This window comes from Muntiacus reevesi, chromosome 3 (genome assembly GCF_963930625.1).
Source record: "Muntiacus reevesi chromosome 3, mMunRee1.1, whole genome shotgun sequence".
Taxonomy (NCBI): domain Eukaryota; kingdom Metazoa; phylum Chordata; class Mammalia; order Artiodactyla; family Cervidae; genus Muntiacus; species Muntiacus reevesi.
In genome coordinates, this window is record NC_089251.1 from 188,403,919 (window position 1) to 188,422,949 (window position 19,031).

The 19,031-nt window shown below is 40.4% G+C and overlaps 1 protein-coding gene and 1 long non-coding RNA gene across 2 annotated transcripts in view; one reads left to right on the top strand and one right to left on the bottom strand.

Annotated features, from left to right (window-relative positions):
• LOC136165228 (uncharacterized) overlaps positions 1–4,503 on the bottom strand; it is a 67,293-nt gene extending 62,790 nt beyond the window's left edge. The window contains exon 1 of the long non-coding RNA XR_010662476.1: positions 4,481–4,503. This is a non-coding gene — a long non-coding RNA (uncharacterized lncRNA). The remainder of the gene's footprint in view (positions 1–4,480) is intronic.
• CCN2 (cellular communication network factor 2) lies at positions 3,745–6,980 on the top strand. Its single transcript, XM_065931333.1, has 5 exons — positions 3,745–4,030; positions 4,145–4,367; positions 4,659–4,910; positions 5,039–5,250; positions 5,626–6,980. The coding sequence occupies exons 1-5, from the start codon at positions 3,965–3,967 to the stop codon at positions 5,920–5,922; spliced, it is 1,050 nt and encodes a 349-aa protein (XP_065787405.1). The 5' UTR covers positions 3,745–3,964; the 3' UTR covers positions 5,923–6,980.
• Positions 6,981–19,031: the final 12,051 nt, after the last annotated feature.

Genomic DNA, 19,031 nt, shown 5'->3' on the forward strand with positions numbered 1-19,031 from the left:
TTTTTTCTTTTTCTTTTTTTTTTTGCTGGAATTCATTTACTTGATTGGATTTGAGGCATGTCAGAAATATCATGAGCCCACTCCCAACCCACGACAAATCACTCCCTGTCCAGATGTCCTTATACGGCCAGACTACCTATAAATCTGACAGCTCAGTGTATGCATTGCGTATGGCTCTTGGCTCTGAGTCACATTCCCTGGGAGCTTTGATTTCCGCTTTGAGGGCTGGCACAGACTCCCGCTTGCTCTTATAAGAAAATGTCTACGACTGAAAGTTGAAGTGTGCAAGATTTCTTCTTTAAGCACACAAACACTCCAAGTCTGGCCACTTTCCTATAGTCCTGGCAGATTTTCTGTGTCTGATACCTGATCAAGTCACTTATCTTTTTTTCAGGGGGGAAGAAAAACAACAAAGAACATACGAGAAGGAATGTAGTACATCCGCAGCTGAACATCTTACAAGCCTTAACCAAACGACCTGTACAAAGGATGCCTGAGTAGACTCACGCATACCTTATATAGCTCTGTAAATAGGACTCAGTGGTCATCTCAGTGAATTCCTCATTTTACCAGGGGAAAAAAAATGCTCTCTAAAAAGCATTGGCCAGATAAACACTTGCTTACAAGACAAAATTAGTGCATCTTAACCATTCTGCACACAAATTCAAAGAACTTTTTTCTTCCATTTCTGACCTGCTGTCAGTCAAAAGCGTTGGGATAAGTCAGAGCTGGAAGAAGTTGTAAGAAGCCGCTATTTCCACTTTACCAGGCACACACAAACATTTGCTGAGTCATTTATAATAGTACAAGAATTCAGATTCCACGGCATGAGTGAAGGACAGAGTGTCAGCCTTTCCCTTTGAATTTCCTGACACCAGATGATCTGTATCACAATATAAACATACTTTTGAGTCTGTGAATGTCTTGGGCGTATTCACTCTTTCTCTCTCCCTCTCTTTCTGTCACTCTCTTCATAATCTTTTGTTTTAAACCTTTCAAAAGAGTTTTGATCATAAAGCCCCAATCTAACCTTACATGCAGAGCATGTTTTTCTATTCTGAGATTCCATGCTCTGTATATTTCAATATGCTGTCTTCTTTTAGCCAATACTAAAGCCATCCAATTGGAGCTAACTGTGGACTTTTGAGACTTCGAAAGACCACGTGAATTTTACAGTAAAACCAAGTTCTTTTTATAATATGTCTTGAAAATTTTTTTTAACAGCACAGCAGAATAGGAATATACTTGTTATGTGCTTTTGCAAAAACAGGAAATCAAGAAAGATAAATAAAATAAAGCACTAATTCTCTGAAAACTATAATCTAATTATACTTAAACCCTATGAAATAAAATAGTCTTACTATTACCATCACTTTATAAGTAGAAACTTAAGAATATGACTCCTACTTGTGACTTCCCTAAAATTTGTGAATGGCAGTTCCAAGAATACAACCCAGGTCACCCATCTGGAACCCAGTCTTGCAATTTAGCCCCTCCATGAATGAGTCTCCACTCTGCTGGACATGAAGCTGGTGGTGGTGGTGGCTCTTAGGACCTCTAGAGGATTCAAAAATCCCCAACTGGTTTTCCCAGCTCTCTCACCCTGCAAGCCACGAGGGCTCATGGCCTAGGCCGCAGGCCACCTTGGGCGAGGTCCCAGCTTCTCATCCCTACCCTTCCCCATCCACCACACCTTTCCAGCCATTAGTGGTAGATATAATTGGAGGTTTAGGTCTTGAAAGATTTCACTGTGGCTTCCCACATATTTTGGACTTTTAAAATCATCCACGGGGGAAGAAAAAATTGGGGACCAAGTTGCCTTTAATACACATGTGGCTATTAACATAACTTGGAATGTTCCTTCTTTAAATAGGAATTTTTAAGGCCTCTTCTCTTTGAGGAATGCTTGGAAAGAACATTAAATAACAATGATGAAAATTCTTCCTCAGCTTCATAGGCCCCCATTGCTGGCTGGCCATTCATACTGTTGACATGCAACTACACTGTACAACATGTGGATTGCTTAACAAGGTAATTGTGCACAGATGATGTGGTTTGTGCTGAAGTTAGTTATTTTTTTCTTGGCTCTTTTTCAACAGAATAAAAATGAAACTTGAAAAAAATGTGGCCCGTTTAAACAGGCTATTTTCAAATTATAATCTATAATGTTCTGAAAGCTTGCTTTTGCATCCTAAACAGATAGGTTAATCTTCAACTTATACACGAAATAATCAACGGCTAAAATGAATCTGCTCATGGGTAACACCAGCATCAAACAATGTGACATTACAACAGGAAAAAATGGCATAGCCCTGGAATTATTCTCTTTCCATTAAATGGAAACTGGAGTTATTAACAAATAAGCAACTAAACTATAGATTCTAAAAGGAAGCACGGTTAATTACCTGACTCCTTAGTAAAGCTAGATAGCAATATTAGGAAAGGGACATATGTTTAGATTTTATTGACCATATTTGACATCTGCACAGGAGCACAGGGAATAAAACCTGTTCCTGCCTTGATCTAATCTCACTCTATTAGGCTTCAGACTCCTAGGGTAATAAGAAGTAACAATCACTATTTATAGGTGTGTGGAAAGTCACTAAAATATATTATTTACTGACACTCAGTTTACAATCAAATATAACGGTATACAGTGTTCTTGTTATATAATTGGATTTTTTTTTTATACTGCCAGACAAACTAAGTCCAATTCACATTCAAAGATTATAGGTTTTAGTATAAGAAAAATCACTCATTTTTCAAAAACCCATGACTGTGTTTAAAACTCCCCAAGTAAACCCTAAGCTTCATGTTGGTCAAGGTTTTCCTGTCTTCCCACCCCTTTTTACATCCCAACACCCGGGGCTTCTACCTACCCAGCACAGAATCAGTTATTCTGTCATAACAACAGACCAATATTTCCTGAAGTGTTGATGCCCAATCATCGCTTTTCCCTCTCTATGCCCCCAACACTAAAACTGCTACATATCGAGAGAACACGAAGAAAGAGTGCGGAAATCTCTCCCACAAAACTGCATCCATCCTCAGACCCCTGACTTTAATTCTCTTTCTACTCTGGTCATGGGCACCCACGTTATTTCATACGACAAATGATCAATTTCCTACATCCCCAACATATGGAATTCAGAGATTTGCAGGTATGCCTCTGCTTCTTGGGAATTTCAAGCAGTTACAAACAATGAATCCCTCTTGTGCCCTCTGAAGAGTTTCAAAGGCAGACAACCTCTAAAACTAAAAGTGATTACCAAAAAATAAAAAGGAAACCCTTTCGAATTTTTCAGGAATCCCTGCTGTTAGCCTCTTCTCAGCTATCTATCTCCTACAAAGGATTTATGTCAGTGGGTAGAACAGGCACAACTATTAGAAATAAGTGGTATTTAAAAAAAAAAAAAAAAGTGGTATAAAAATAACGATAAAATCACTGCCGGTATGTTTTTAAATGATATAAGTCAGGAATAGTGCGAAGAGGCAAGGGGGGAAAATCCTATTTGGTGGCTGGAAATACTGAGCTTTTTTTTTTTTTTTTTTTGGTGAGCTGGAGTGTGCCAGCTTTTTCAGACGGGAGGAATGCTGAGTGTCAAGGGGTCAGGATCAATCCGGTGTGAGTTGATGAGGCAGGAAGGTGGGGAGGAATGCGAGGAATGTCCCTGTTTGTGTAGGACTCCATTCAGCTCATTGGCGAGCCGGGGCCGCCCGGAGCGTATAAAAGCTTTGGGCCGCCCGCCCCGGCCTCACACAACAACTCTTCCCCGCTGAGCGGAGGCAGCCAGTGCGACTCCCACCGCCGGCGACCCACCTCCTCCAGCCCGACGGCAGCCGCCCCGGCCGACAGCTCCCGAGACCGCAGCCCGGCGCGCCCCGGCCCCCGCCTCCGGCCCGAATCCGCGCCGTCCGCCCGGCCAGCAGCCTCTCGCCGCCCGCCGCCCGCCGCGCCGCGACCATGTCAGCCACCGGCCTGGGCCCCGTCTGCTGCGCCTTCGCGCTCCTGCTCGCCCTCTGCAGCCGGGTAAGCCCCGGAGACCCCGCGGCGGCCGGCGCCGGGGGCGGGACGCGGAGGGCGGGAAGGGGGCCCCGCGGCGCCGAGGGGCGTGCAGCGGCCGACCGCCGTCTCCCTCCGCAGCCCGCCTCCGGCCGGGACTGCAGCGCCCCGTGCCAATGCCCTGCCGGCCCCGAGCCGCGCTGCCCCGCCGGCGTCAGCTTGGTGCTGGACGGCTGCGGCTGCTGCCGCGTGTGCGCCAAGCAGCTGAGCGAGTTGTGTACCGAGCGCGACCCCTGCGACCCGCACAAGGGCCTCTTCTGCGACTTCGGCTCCCCGGCCAACCGCAAGATCGGCGTGTGCACCGGTGAGACCTGCAGCCCCCGCCACCTCCCCACCTCCCCGAACCCTCGCCGAAGGTGGGGTCCCGGGTGGGTCCGGGCGGGGGCAACCCTCGATAACCTCTTCCCTCACACCCACCTTCCCGCCACCGGAAAATAACGCCGCTCGAGTTGGGTCCCTTCCTCCCCTTCGGCTGTTTCCAGCCTGCCCCCTGGAGCCCTGCTCCCAGCTCGCATCTCCGATGCGCTTCCTGTTGGAGGCTCCAGAATGATGCTTGACCCCTGCACCCCCCGCTTTTTCCCTTCCTCTCCTTCAGCTAAAGATGGTGCCCCCTGCGTCTTCGGAGGAACTGTGTACCGGAGCGGAGAGTCCTTCCAGAGCAGCTGCAAATACCGGTGCACGTGCCTGGACGGGGCGGTGGGCTGCGTGCCCCTGTGCGGCATGGACGTCCGCCTGCCCAGCCCCAACTGCCCCTTCACGCGGAGGGTCAAGCTGCCCGGGAAGTGCTGCGAGGAGTGGGTGTGTGACGAGCCCAAGGAGCACACGGTGGTCGGCCCTGCCCTCGCAGGTGAGCTGAGCCTCCCCTAAGTCAGCCCGTGGTTCTCCCCCAGGGGCCGAGTCCTGACTTGGCCGAGGGCAGGGGGAAGTGTCTCAGCCTGGCGTCTCAACTTGTGTTCGTGTGCCCTGCTCTCATAGCTTACCGGCCGGAAGACACGTTTGGCCCAGACCCAACCATGCTCCGAGCCAACTGCCTGGTCCAGACCACAGAGTGGAGTGCCTGTTCCAAGACCTGCGGAATGGGCATCTCCACCCGCGTTACCAATGACAACGCCTTGTGCAGGCTGGAGAAGCAGAGCCGCCTCTGCATGGTCAGGCCTTGCGAAGCTGACCTGGAGGAGAACATTAAGGTATGCTGTTCTGTTTCTGTTGACTCCTGGTCATGGAATAAGAGTGGACTGGCCCAGAGCTAGCTCTCTTATCACCCTTGTTACAGAGGCCTCTTATCTCCAAAAACACCATTGAGCTGTTTTACTGGGATGAGACCTTCCCTAATAGAAACCTCCAGTTTTCCACCAGGAAATCCTCCACAGCCCTGTTTCATTCAAGACACCTCCAAAGAGGCCGTGTCTATTTTTGGAAAACTGGCAAATGAGACTCAAACTTTCCCTCCTCAAAATATAAACAGAAGTTGGATGCCGCGGAGACTAGAACACACAGAGGTTGCAGAAAGTCACACCCCTTGCAGAGTCATTGATTTCTCTCTCCTCCCTTGTCTTCCTCAGAAAGGCAAAAAGTGCATCCGGACCCCCAAAATCTCCAAGCCTATCAAGTTTGAGCTCTCTGGCTGCACCAGCGTGAAGACATACCGAGCCAAGTTCTGCGGAGTGTGCACAGACGGGCGGTGTTGCACCCCGCACAGAACCACCACCCTTCCCGTGGACTTCAAGTGTCCTGATGGGGAGGTCATGAAGAAGAGCATGATGTTCATCAAGACCTGTGCCTGCCATTACAACTGCCCCGGAGACAATGACATCTTCGAGTCACTGTATTACAGGAAGATGTACGGAGACATGGCCTAAAGCCAGAGAAAGTGAGACACCTGACCATTTTAGGCCGGCACTTGAATCGATTCACATCTCATTTTTGTGTACACATGATTTCAGTGGCACGAGTTATTTAAATCTGTGCTTCTAACTGGGGAAAAGAAAAATTCCCACCAAATTCAAAATACTGTGCCATGTGATACTCAAACGAATAGTCCGTCAACCCCAGACACTGGTTTGAAGAAATTGACACTTGACCATAGGACTGTATTAGTGCACAGCGCCAGCATGTATGCTAGGAGCAGTGGGAGGAGGCCAGTAGAAAGCCTTGTCATCTTTAGGGGTAGTGATGTGACTGCTATTTGGAGTGTCACTGAAAAGGAAAACTTTAGCATGCTCACTGACCTGCCTATAGCTCCAGCGACAGCTTGGATGTGCGTTCTCCAGCCATCATGAGGCTGAGTCAAGTTCGTCTTTTAAGTCAGAACAGCAGATTCAGCTATGACATTCTGATTTGATGACATTGTTCAGGAGTCAGAATTCTATTAGACTGGACAGCTTGTGGCAAGCTAATTTGCCTGTAACAAGCCAGAATTTTTTATTGATACTGTAAATATTGTGTGTGTATATATATATATTTGTACAGTTATCTAAGTTAATTTAAAGTTGTTTGTGCCTTTTTGTTTATGTTTTTAATGCTTTGATATTTCAAGTGTTAGCCTCAATTCTGAACACCATAGGTAGGATGGAAAGCTTGTCTGATAATTCAAAGCATGAAATGGATATTCAAATAGAAATTCTGGGCAGTTGGAGCAACAGTCCATCCAAACAGGTTGTTTGCTGAAGGTGAGGCAGTGATGTCCTTCAAAGTCTGATCTGTAGGTTGGAAACACGGTAGCCTCACTTTTAACGAACAAATGAGCTTTATTAAAAACGAGTGGCTCTGTATAGCTGATTGGTTTTTCCACCTGGAAGCATTTGTCTTTACTTTGACTATGACTGTTTTTTGGACAGTTTATTTGTTGAGAGTGTGACCAAAAGTTACATGTTTGCACCTTTCTAGTTGAAAATAAAGTATATATTTTTTCTATAAAGGGCTTGGTTTTTCATTTATTAAACGGGAAGTTTTTGTCTTAGAACTATGCACTTATAATTTTCTAAATATCTTTTCTCATCTTTTCTTATCAATTGGTTGATCCTTTCAATAGGATTTTTACATAAACATTTCACAGTGAATCAGGTGTCACAAATTTACAGGCACACACACTGTTGAGCATACAGGCATTTTTCAATGTCTTCACAGTACTTTATAAATACTTCAGTTCTCTTCAGATTATTTGTTTCCACCAATCCCTGTTACTATGCTTGATTCTGTTTATATTTAATATCACTCTGCTGTTGTAGGCATTTAGTTTCCAACCAATCATCATAAACTAGCCTACATGTGCCTTGCACATAGAAGATTTTTAACTATTTTTTGAATTTGTATGCTTTACTGTAGATCTATTTCTGAGCTTCAGTATCTTACTATTAAATCTGTAAAAATAAGTTATTTTGCATAATTCTGCTTTCAGTTACCATGATAACCAATCACAAATAGATGATGGGATAAGTACGAAAAGAAGGATAAATCAACCTTCCATTCATTTGTATTACAGAAATTTGCCTTAAAACCAACTCCCATTTGCCCAAGTTTTCACTATATCAGATCTCAAGATCAATAGTTCATTAAGTAATTTGACAAAATGAAATTGTTCAAGAAGCCCTGCATGGAAATGATACTGGATCTCTCCAGGTCTCCACTGAAAAATCAACTAACATAAGTGGCAGACAAAAGGAATACTCCCGAGACAACTGGAAGCCCATTTTTTCTAGATAAGAATAGCTATGGATTCTAGGGAAAAAAATAGCTGCAGACAGACTAAGCCATCACAAGGTAATTAGCAATGTCGTAGTGCCAGAGTCATTCTAAGAGACAAAAATACATCCGAAAATAAAGGCTAGTTCTACAAACAGAGCCCATGCCACAAACCAAAGGGAAAACTTCCCGTGTTCAAAATGTGAAAAGTATTTCTGGTCAAAACATTGGACTTTTAGAAACACCCACATACGTATATAGCAACACAGCCAGTAGCTGTGCCCCACTTCCCCAAATAAATCCACGTGCAAACACACACACACACGCACACGCACAACACAGAGCACATTTCCTTTCTGTCACTTGACTCCTAGCTGCAAAGATGAAGGGCCATGGTAAATGAACCTGACTGTTTTAAAAGGAATTTGAGAATTCTGGAAAGACAGAAGTAAGAATGGAAGCATAGATTTTAAGATTTTCCAAATTTCCACATAAAAACAGAAATTAGATTGCGAAATCAAAACACCATGAGACATATAACAAAATTAGTTGGCAAAACATCCTTTGCACCCTAAGATGCGAGTTGGGGGAAATCAACCACAAGACTTTTACTATGTCAGAATAAAATGTGAGAAAAAGCAAAGGAATATAACAGTATTTGATGCATCTGAGAAGAGGAGAGCTTCAAAATAGCTAACAGTGAAATACAGATCAATCTGAGGATAACTTGTGAAACTGGTAAGAGTTTTGTTTTGCCCATTCCAACAAAAGTTACAAACCAAGCCTGTCTCCCAAGGGAGGACTCCACATTCTTAGGAGTAAAATCAAAATTAAGTCAGAGACAACAAAGACATTCTGAGAGAAGGTCCAGATAAAAATGAGAAGAAAACAGGTTCAAAAGCTCAAGAAGCAGATGGCCATATTTTTAACACATGAAAACAATAAAAGAGGGAACTCTGTGTAGTTAGAAAAGCTATTTAAACCAAGCTGTCTTCCTAAATAAAGTTCAGGAAAAATAATTTTGTATAAAAAATAGAAAAACAAAGTCATCACAGCCAAATCCATACGAAGATATTATATGAAAAAATAGTAATAGGGGATAGAATAGCATTTCTACGGATAAAAGGAGATTGCCAGAAATACATGTCCAGAAAACATGCCAAAACTATAATCTACTGTTTCGAGAGAACATTAAGAAAATAACACTAGAAATAAATAATTAAAAGGAAATGACTAATGACATTAAATAGCAACATAAATGAGTTAGTAAAACTTGGAAATAATTTCAAGAAGAAATTAGAAATTAAAGAAATGTTAGAAAACTACATGGGACACAAGGGTGAACAAACACAACAGATAATTCCTTAAGAAGAGTAGTTGATGAGGAGGAGGAAAATATTTTTAAATAAAAAATTTAAAAGTTTCAGAGGTGGTAAATATTATAGATAGGCAAAGAAGGTCCAACATATGGATAGCAGGAATTCCTGATGAAGAAAAAACCCAAAAACTATCAATTAAAAAAAAACTGAAATAAAAAGTGATTTGAAAGTGATACAGGAAGGTACTAATAAAATCAACCAACACTGAGACATATTCTAGTAAAACTGACGGAATATAAAGAAAAAGAAAAAATTGTTAGAACATCTAGGCAAAAAGAACATGAACCTTGTAAGTAAAAGAAAAGTAATTCATCATTCTGATAATGACCACAACACTTCATATCAGAAAAATTACAATAACATATTTAAGGTACTGAAAGAAAGAAAATGTGAGCCAAAGAATTTTTATCCTTCAAAACTGATACTCAAGAATAAAGGCCACAGAGAAATCATTAAAAGCATATAAGATTTATATATAAGATTTACATATAAGATTTATAATAGCCAGGACATGGAAGCAACCCAGATGCCCATCAACAGATGAATGGATAAGGAAGCTGTGGTACATATACACCATGGAATATTACTCAGCCGTTAAAAAGAATTCATTTGAATCAGTTCTAATGAGATGGATGAAACTGGAGCCCATTATACAGAGTGAAGTAAGCCAGAAAGATAAAGAACATTACAGCATACTAACACATATATACGGAATTTAGATAGATGGTGGCGATAACCCTATATGCAAAACAGAAAAAGAGACACAGAAGTACAGAACAGACTTTTGAACTCTGGGGGAGAACGTGAGGGTGGGATGTTTTGAAAGAACAGCATGTATACTATCTATGGTGAAACAGACCACCAGCCCAGGTGGGATACATGAGTCAGGTGCTCGGGCCTGGTGCACTGGGAGGACCCTGAGGAGTCGGGTGGAGAGGGAGGGTGGGAGGGGGGATCGGGATGGGGAATACGTGTAACTATATGGCTGATTCATGTCAATGTATGACAAAACCCACTGAAATGTTGTGAAGTGATTGGCCTCCAACTAATAAAATAATATTTAAAAAAAAAAAAAAAGCATATAAGATCTCAGGACATAATATTCTTATGAACCCTTTCGAAAGAGCCTACTGGACAGGCTCAAAAAACAAAAATGTCTGAGAAATGTTAATATTAAGGACTGGTGGTGGGCATTAAACATAGCTTATCTTTAGAAGTAAGACTAAGTAAAGACGAAAGAGGAGAAAGTGCAGTATACAGCAGCCCTACACTCTGACAGTGTAGAATGCAACCATAAAGTTTTGGGGAGAGAATAAAAGTAGCATATGACACTCATCCCCCAACACACACACACACACACACACACACACACTCTTACACACACACTTCACTACTTTTTCGGTGGTAGGGTCTTCCCCACTAGTGGTAAAGAACCCACCTGCCAATGTAGGAGACGTAGGAGACTCAGGTTCCATCCCTGAGTCAGGAAGATTCTCTAGAGGAGGGCACAGCAACCCACTCTAGGGTTCTTGCCTGGATTATCCCATGGACAGAGAAGACTGGCAGGCTACAGTCAGAATCAACTGAAGCCGCTGAGCATGCACGCACACATGCACACATGCACGCTCTCATTGGTTGTAGCAGGGATGGTATTGTTATTCTGAGATAATGGAGTGTATAATGCAGGTTAAAGAAAATTAACTGCTATAGACATTCTAATACTATCCTTAGCGGTGGTGAAATACTGGGATTCTTAGTAAGAAAGTCAGAAAATACAGATTTAATATAAAAGTGGTTAAGTTCCTATGGCTCTTTCATGTTGATGCTTGGTAGAAACCAATGCAATAATGTAAAGCAATTATCCTTCAACTAAATTTTTTTTTTTTTAAAGTGGTTAAGTTAGATTCTGTAGTCCTGAATTTGGATTAGAAATATCAGCATAAACTTATGATGCATTTTATCTTTTAAAACACACACACAAGGCTTCCCTCGTCACTCAGTGATAAAAGATCTGCCTGCCAATGCAGGAGACATGGGTTCGATCCCTGATCCAGGAAGATCCCACATGCTGCAGAATAACTAAGCCCACTGTGTACCACAATAATTGAGCCTGTGCTCTGAAGTCCAGGAGCCACAACTATGAGCCTACATGCCACAACTAGTGAAGCACATGCACCCTAGAGCCCATGTTTCACCAGAGAAACCGCGGCAATAAGAAGTCTGTTCACTGCAACTAGAGAGTATCCCCCCTCTCCACAACTAGAGAAAAGCCCGTGCAACAGTGAGGACCTGGCACAGTCAAAAATAAATGAATAAGTAAAATCATCTTTGTAAAACACACACAATTATATATTTATATATATATATATATACACACACACACACACACACACACACACACACACATATATTTTGCTACATCTGCTCACTGAAAAAACTACAATGACAACTCAAAAACAATGAGCATCCCTAGGCCCAAACTGTACCCTTGTAATGTTACTTTCAACCAAAACAGCCAGAGCTTCTTGAAGAATAGCTGATTCCAGGACTGGAGCAAAAATTGTGTAAGTTAAAAACAATTATGCAGGGAATACCTTTATATATTAGGTAATAATGAAGTTCACAAGGATGATTAAAACCATTTTGAAATCATTCAAGAGCCAAACTGAAGAGACTCCTACTAAAGATGAGGCAATTTGAATTTCTTAGGACAATAAAAATCAGTGTATTAAGCCTATCACCTATACTTAAATTCATTACCTCATTATGACAATTAAATAAAAAAAAAAAAAACCCAATTGGTCACCTGATAATCATAGGGAATCTATTCATTATACACTAAATGTAATATTTCCATGATGACTTCTGTGTCATATCCTTGTTCTCCATAACTAACAGTGCCTCAGAAGAGATTGGTCCAATCTGTACCAACCCCAGACATAATCCATAGATGACTTTTAAAAGAAATTAATCTCTAATATTCATCACATGATACTCAATTTAAAACAATTTTATATTCTTTTAAAATAATTTTCTGTAATTTTCCAAATTTCCAGAAATGAATATGCAATATTTTATAATCAGAAAAAGAGTTTAAAAACAAATCTTTTAACTCATTTTAAAAAAGTAGCAAAGGATATGCCAAAGTGTTCAAGTTTTTCATAATTTCAGATTTAGATAAACAGTTCACAGTATATAAACAGATGACTAAATAGCCTATGATAAACCATAATGGAAAAGAATATAAAAAAGAATGTATGTATATGTATAACTCAATCACTTTGCTGTACAACAGGAATTAATATAATATTGTAATAAATCAAGTATATTTCTATTAAAAAAAGAAACAGATGACTAAGCCATTCAAGTCACTATTCCTTAATTTGCCAAGTGCCTAGGAGCATGTGCAACACACATAGAGACTCTATGGAATTCATGTATTCATGTAAATTCAATGTATATTCTTACTTCATTTTCCAATTCCATAAATAAACTCATGCAAGATTTTTCTTTGGTAAGTTTACAATAGCTATTTTTTATCTCATGAATCACACTGATTATATATAGACTGTTGCTAAGACTAAGAATAAGGCAAACATAAAATATATTCTTAAAATACTATCAGATTCCAAATCTAAATACAGGATACAAAGCAATAGACATAGAGACACTCTTCTACACTGTCGTTGTTCAGTTGCTAGACTTTTTGTGTCTGACTCTTTGTGACCCCAAGGACTGCAGCATGCCAGACTTCCCTGTCCTTCACTATCTCCCAGAGTTTGCTCAAACTCATGTTCATTGAGTTGGTGATGCCATTCAACCATCTCATTCTCTGTCGCCCCCTTCTCCTCCTGCCCTCAATTTTTCCCAGCATCAGGGTCTTTTCCAATGAATCAGCTCTTTGTATCAGGTGGCCAAAGTATTGGAACTTCAGCTTCAGCATCAGTCCTTCAAATGAATATTTGGGGTTGATTTCCTTTGGATTGACTGGTTTGATCTCCTTTGATATTTAAAAGACAAAAATTAATAAGAAATGTGGAATATCATCTATTAATTAGAATTTATGTCTCAAGAAGGTAAAATAAATTTACACTTGCATTAGGTTAACAAATTCTAACACAATCTTTGTCAGCACTGTTAATAGTATAACTTAGATAAGCATAATAACAATAAAAAACAGTCTGGCAGAATCTGCTAAACCTAAACATTTTACATAGAAAACTTTTACTCCTAGTATAGATCCAAAGAAATGATCGATACACGCATGCAAAATTCTGAAAGCAGTTTTATCCATCCCCAAAGCTGAAAATGATCCATATATATATATTAACAGGAGAATGAGTAAAATATAGAATATTCATGCAATAGAATAGTATATATCAATAAAAAAAACTGCTGATATTATACTAAATGAAAGAGACCAATACATACAAATCACATACACTACATATTTCTACTTACAATGACATTGAATAATAGGCAAAACTAATCAACAGTGATGGGATTCAGAATAGTGGTCATTTTGGAGGTGGGAGCATGAGAAAACTTCACATACATTTTTAATATGTACATGATATCTCAATTGAAATTTTTTAAAATAAGTAAATGGATTTAGGCAATTTTTTAAAAAGAATACTACCAAGACATTAAAAGGGATTATTTGGGGTTTTTTTTTTCTATCTTCATAATATTTTAGACTTTCCAAATTGTCTACAAAAAACAGTCATCACTATATAGTAGGGGGAAAAGCCTTCATTTTAATATTTCAGATAATGAGCTCCTGAAAGATAATGCATAGTGCATATAACAAGTCCAGTGTAACAAAACTACTACAGCCCCTTTGATATGTATGGGAAATGAAATTGAGAAATTAGTAGAGATAGAAACTCAAAGCTAGAATTATTTGTAAGTATTTCTCAAACTGCACAAAGATATTAGGGAGGCATTGGATTTCTCTTTCAATATCAAATGTATTCATGCCAACTTTTATTTAATCTCAGAGGACAGATTGATCTTTTCCAACATTTTTTATTAAGTTATCAGTAGGCTCTTTCATTAAAACATAATTCCAAAATGAAGCTAACTATTAGAAATCATGGAACTATATATTTGACATATACTTAATGGGACTTGATAAATACCATTTAATTAGAGTGCACAACAAGTTTTAAGGTGTCTAAAGTCCCTTGTGGAAAATAACTTCTCATTCTGTAAGTTCTACTTCAGCAGTAAGGTTTATCAACATTTTATTTATTTTTTTTTCATTTTCACTAAGATCTTTATTAGACAATGTATTCACCATCTTGTTTCACTATCTTCTGCCATTTTTCAAGCAACTTCATAATTTCATCTTCCCCCAACTTTTTATCTTCTTGAGGAAAGAACTGTTCCATGTACCTTTTATACTTGTTCAAGGAATGGAAATTTTTCCATTAAGAGGGGTTTTGGTTTTTTTTCATTTATTTTTATTAGTTGGAGGCTAATTACTTTACCATATTGTAGTGGGTTTTGTCATACATTGACATGAATCAGCCATGGATTTACATGTATTCCCCATCCCAATCCCCCCTCCCACCTCCCTCTCCATCCCGATCCCTCTGGGTCTTCCCAGTGCACCAGCCCTGAGCACTTGTCTCATGCATCCAACCTGGGCTGGTGATCTGTTTCACCCTTGATAGTATACTTGTTTCAATGCTATTCTTTCAGAACATCCCACCCTCGCCTTCTCCCACAGAGTCCCAAAGTCTGTTCTGTACATCTGTGTCTCTTTTTCTATTTTGCATATAGGGTTATCATTACCATCTTTCTAAATTCCATATATATGCGTTAGCATACTGTATTGGTCTTATCTATCAACACTTTATTATGTGTGGTACATTTCAACAGGATACAGACAAACAAATGAATGGCAAATACTATTTTATGAAAAACAATAATTTCCTTTATCTAATTAAAACCAACAACAAAACAAAAGCTAGAGATGACCTAATAAAGCATCCAGGGACACAGCAGAAGGGACTAAGAGAAGAGAGGAGGTAATAATTTCAATCATGTTTACTCAGTGTGAATAAATGCAAATTTCAAACTAAACTCAGCTGTCTGATCTTTAAAAAGTAGTTGCTACGTACAGACTCATTTTCATGCTCATTTTCATTTTCAACCAGGCTTCATGAACATCACTTATGGTACCTTGGGTCTTTTCCCTGAAAAGGCTGGGCTATAAATAAATACTATAGTGATTACATTTTAGTCCTAAATATAATAAAGACCAAGAGAATAATAATAATAGACCCATGAATCCAATTGGTTTAAGAATATCTTATATTTATTATCTTATATTTTCAAGTGACGTCCTGTCAATCATCATGTTTATGAAAACAATATGGAAAGCACAGAAAGTGCCCAAACCTGGAGCTGATACGATGACCTCTGCACAAAGAGGTCATTACACAGCTTAGGAAACACAGGTCGTTTTAAAACAAACCATATGAAATCCAAGAATCAGGGTCTATTAGTCACGTCCAGCTCTTTGCGTCCCCAAGGACTGTAGCCCATCAGGCTCCTCTGTCCAGGGGATTCTCCAGGCAAGAGTGAAAGAATGAGTTGCCAGTTCCTTCTACAGGGGTTCTTCCCGACCCAGGAATCAAACCGGGGTCTCCCACACTGCAGGCACATTCTTTACCATCTGTAGAGCTATTTAAATTGGGAAATTGAGATCAAAATTTAAATTTATACTTCTGCATGCACTGCTAACAATATCGACTATTTTTCAATCCAATGTGTATTGATTTATTCTAGGTTTGTGATTGAAATCCTCTAATATGAAAACCCTTAGCATTAAAAAAAAAAAAAAAAGGTAGTTTTACTCTTTTTTCAAATGTTCTTTTATACCATTCCAGAGGGATTTTTGTTTTGTTTTTAATAAGAATAGATTCAACTCCTTATTTTTCTCCTCAATCTGAATTCTCTCTACCTAAATTCATTCTGATCTGTGGTCAGTATTTGTTGTATCCTCTGTAGTGAGCTATTATAGAGTGCTGAAAATGACATTAAAAGCAGGGATTTGGGAAATATTTTCTACATGACTGAGTTTGAAGTTGTTGTTTGTTTTGTATTTTACTTATTTGCTGATTTTTAACCTTTACCCGTAGTTTGAGCTGATGACTCTCAGTGTGAAATTTATTTCATGTCATGATCATTTGTAATTCAAGGCATTTCCATGTTTACATTAAGGAGCTCTGAAAAGTTTGAGGCAATTCTCAGAAGTCCATTTGCATAGACATCTTGATAGAGGGTTGTGGAGAGAGAAGGGAGCCATGTGGGCCATGAGCCAAACACTAGAATTCCCTGGATGTGGGGAGGGAGTTGTGGGTTTTTACCAGGAGGCCGCTGGTAAGAGTGAAAGTGAAAGTGCTAGTCACTCAGTCCCGTTCAACTCTGTGTGACCCCACAAACTGTGGTCCCCCAGGCCCCTCTGTCCATGGGATTCTCCAGGCAAGAATACGGGAGTGGGTAGCCATTCTCTTCCCCAGGGAATCTTCCCGACCCAGAGAGATACCTTTTAAAGAAGACAGGAGCTTTGCTCAAGCTGCAGAGAAGCCAATTCATGGATCTGTGTTAGTGAACAGTGAGAGAGAGTGGGAAAAGCAACTAAAATGGTTTCCTGAGAATATTATGCACATTCTCAGTTCACCCATACAGTTTCTGACGGCTTTCATTCTTCTGGGTTCGAGTCGTTGTCAATTTTCTAACAATCTTTTTGTGGTAGTCTTTCTGCTGCCCTGCTCAAAGCATGATTGTCCAGTGACCTCCTTCCCACACGCAGGTTGCTCAGCTCTCTGGAGTACCCAGAGGATCCCACAGTGAGAAAACACCCATCAGTCTTTCAAGCCAGAATCCCAACATCTCTGCCCATGGGACTTTTCTGCTAGAGGTATGTAGAGTAGCCAATGGAGATATAAAGAACTTTAAAAGAATAATGTGGCATCTTAACAGCCCCTTAAGGGCTTAATATGGAGCCTATTGAGAGCTGGCCTTGGGGAGTGATGCTGGAAGTCTAATGTGCCCATTAGTCACTGAGGGAAACCATAAGCCTTTTAAGATGTTTGGGATTGAGTTCCTTTAAAATTAAACCTTTTGGAATTTAAAGGGATTCCAGGGATACAGGGGTCAAGAGCTGCTGCCAATCTCTGGCAGTCTTATTCACCAGATAGAAGACCTACCCGGAGATGTTGCCGCCGGCTAGGATCAGTGACAATATGGGTGGCCACTGGAAGGTGCAGCTATGGAAATTCATGCTGACCACTGTTGGAAGTAGTGGCCAAGAAGGGGTCATTGCCAAGAACAACAGCCAAGAGGCTCCCCTGGGAGATGTTGACTGGAGGCACCGTTGGGTGTATTTAATAGAGAGCTAGGTCTGGGGATCATCTACTTGAAGATTTTTTTGAGGGAGGTGGTTGTTTTGTATAAACATGGTTTGGTGAATCATCCTTGATGTTAGGAAAAAAAGAGAAATACTATTGGTCTTATTATGCTCCTCACTAAGAGAACATCACAATTTCCCTCAAAATCAGCTTTTCCATGTGACTCTGCATTTCTATTAATAGCACTGTTAATCTAAGTGTTACCCAGGTGGGAACTCTCCATTGTCATGGAATCCTCCACTTTCTTTTTACCCACCCTCAAATATTTTAACTTCAACTTAGAGATTCATTTACAGAGAAAGTAGCCCCAGACCCAATCCTAAGGGGGGTCCCATGCTTTTGTGATTCATCTCCAGGACCTCTATGTATATTGGAGGAAAATTATCTCTTGCTTCAAGCAGGGGAAAGGCAAAGTGACCATTTAAAAATATACCAGAGCACTCTGTTCTTAACAAGGCCAAGCCCAAGGAGAAGTTATTTCACTAGAGCCTAACCTATTGGGGTTTTTTTAGAGCCTAACCTGTCTGGAGGGTTTCCTAGGTGGTGCTAGTGGTAAAGAATCCGCCTGCCAATGCAGGAGAAGAAAGAGATGCTGGTTCAATCCCTGGGGCGGGAAGATCCCTTGCAGCAGGAAATGGCAACCTGCTCCAGTATCCTTGCCTGCAAAATCCCAAGGACAGAGGAGCCTGATGGGCTATAGTCCTTGGGGCCACAGAGAGTCAGACGTGACTGAGTGACTGAGAACAGCCTGTCTGGAGGAAGGAAGAGACTTAATTTCAGCTCCCTCTAGCTATGTGGTCACACCAAAGTTGAGGACACTGAGAAGGACTGGTGATGTTCACAGGGATACAAGCTCACCAAAAGATTGAGGGTGGAATTTGGATTTCTTCTGCTATTATTAAAGTACTCCCATGAAAGTCTTCTCTGGTGGTTCAGATGGTAAAGAATCTTCCTACAATGCAGGAGACCCAGGTTCGATCTCTGGGTTGAGTAGGTCCCTTGGAGAAGAGAATGGCCACTCACTCTTGTATTCTTGCCTGGAGAATTTCATGGACAAAGGAACATGGTGGGCTACAGTCCAGGGGGTCACAAAGAGTCACACAAAGTGAGTGACTAACACACTTTCACCCATGAAGTAATGGAGTGTTATATGAAAACAGACTTGAATTTTTTTTAAATGTGTAGTGTACTCTAGGGCAACTACTAAAAAATGTTTAAAAAGAAATATAACTGATGAGCTAAGAAAGGACAAAAAATGGAATCACATAGTATAGATCACACACTTTAAAAGTCTGTGTTCTAACCAATTAAAGGACACAGATTATTAGAATGAATAAAAAACAAGACTCAACTATAGGTTGTCTAAAATTCTCCCACTTTATCTATAAAGACATATGTACATTAAAAGGAAAGAGGTGGAGAAAGGTATGCCGTGGTAACACTAATCAAATGAAAGCGGGAGTAACCATATTAATTTTGGAAAGA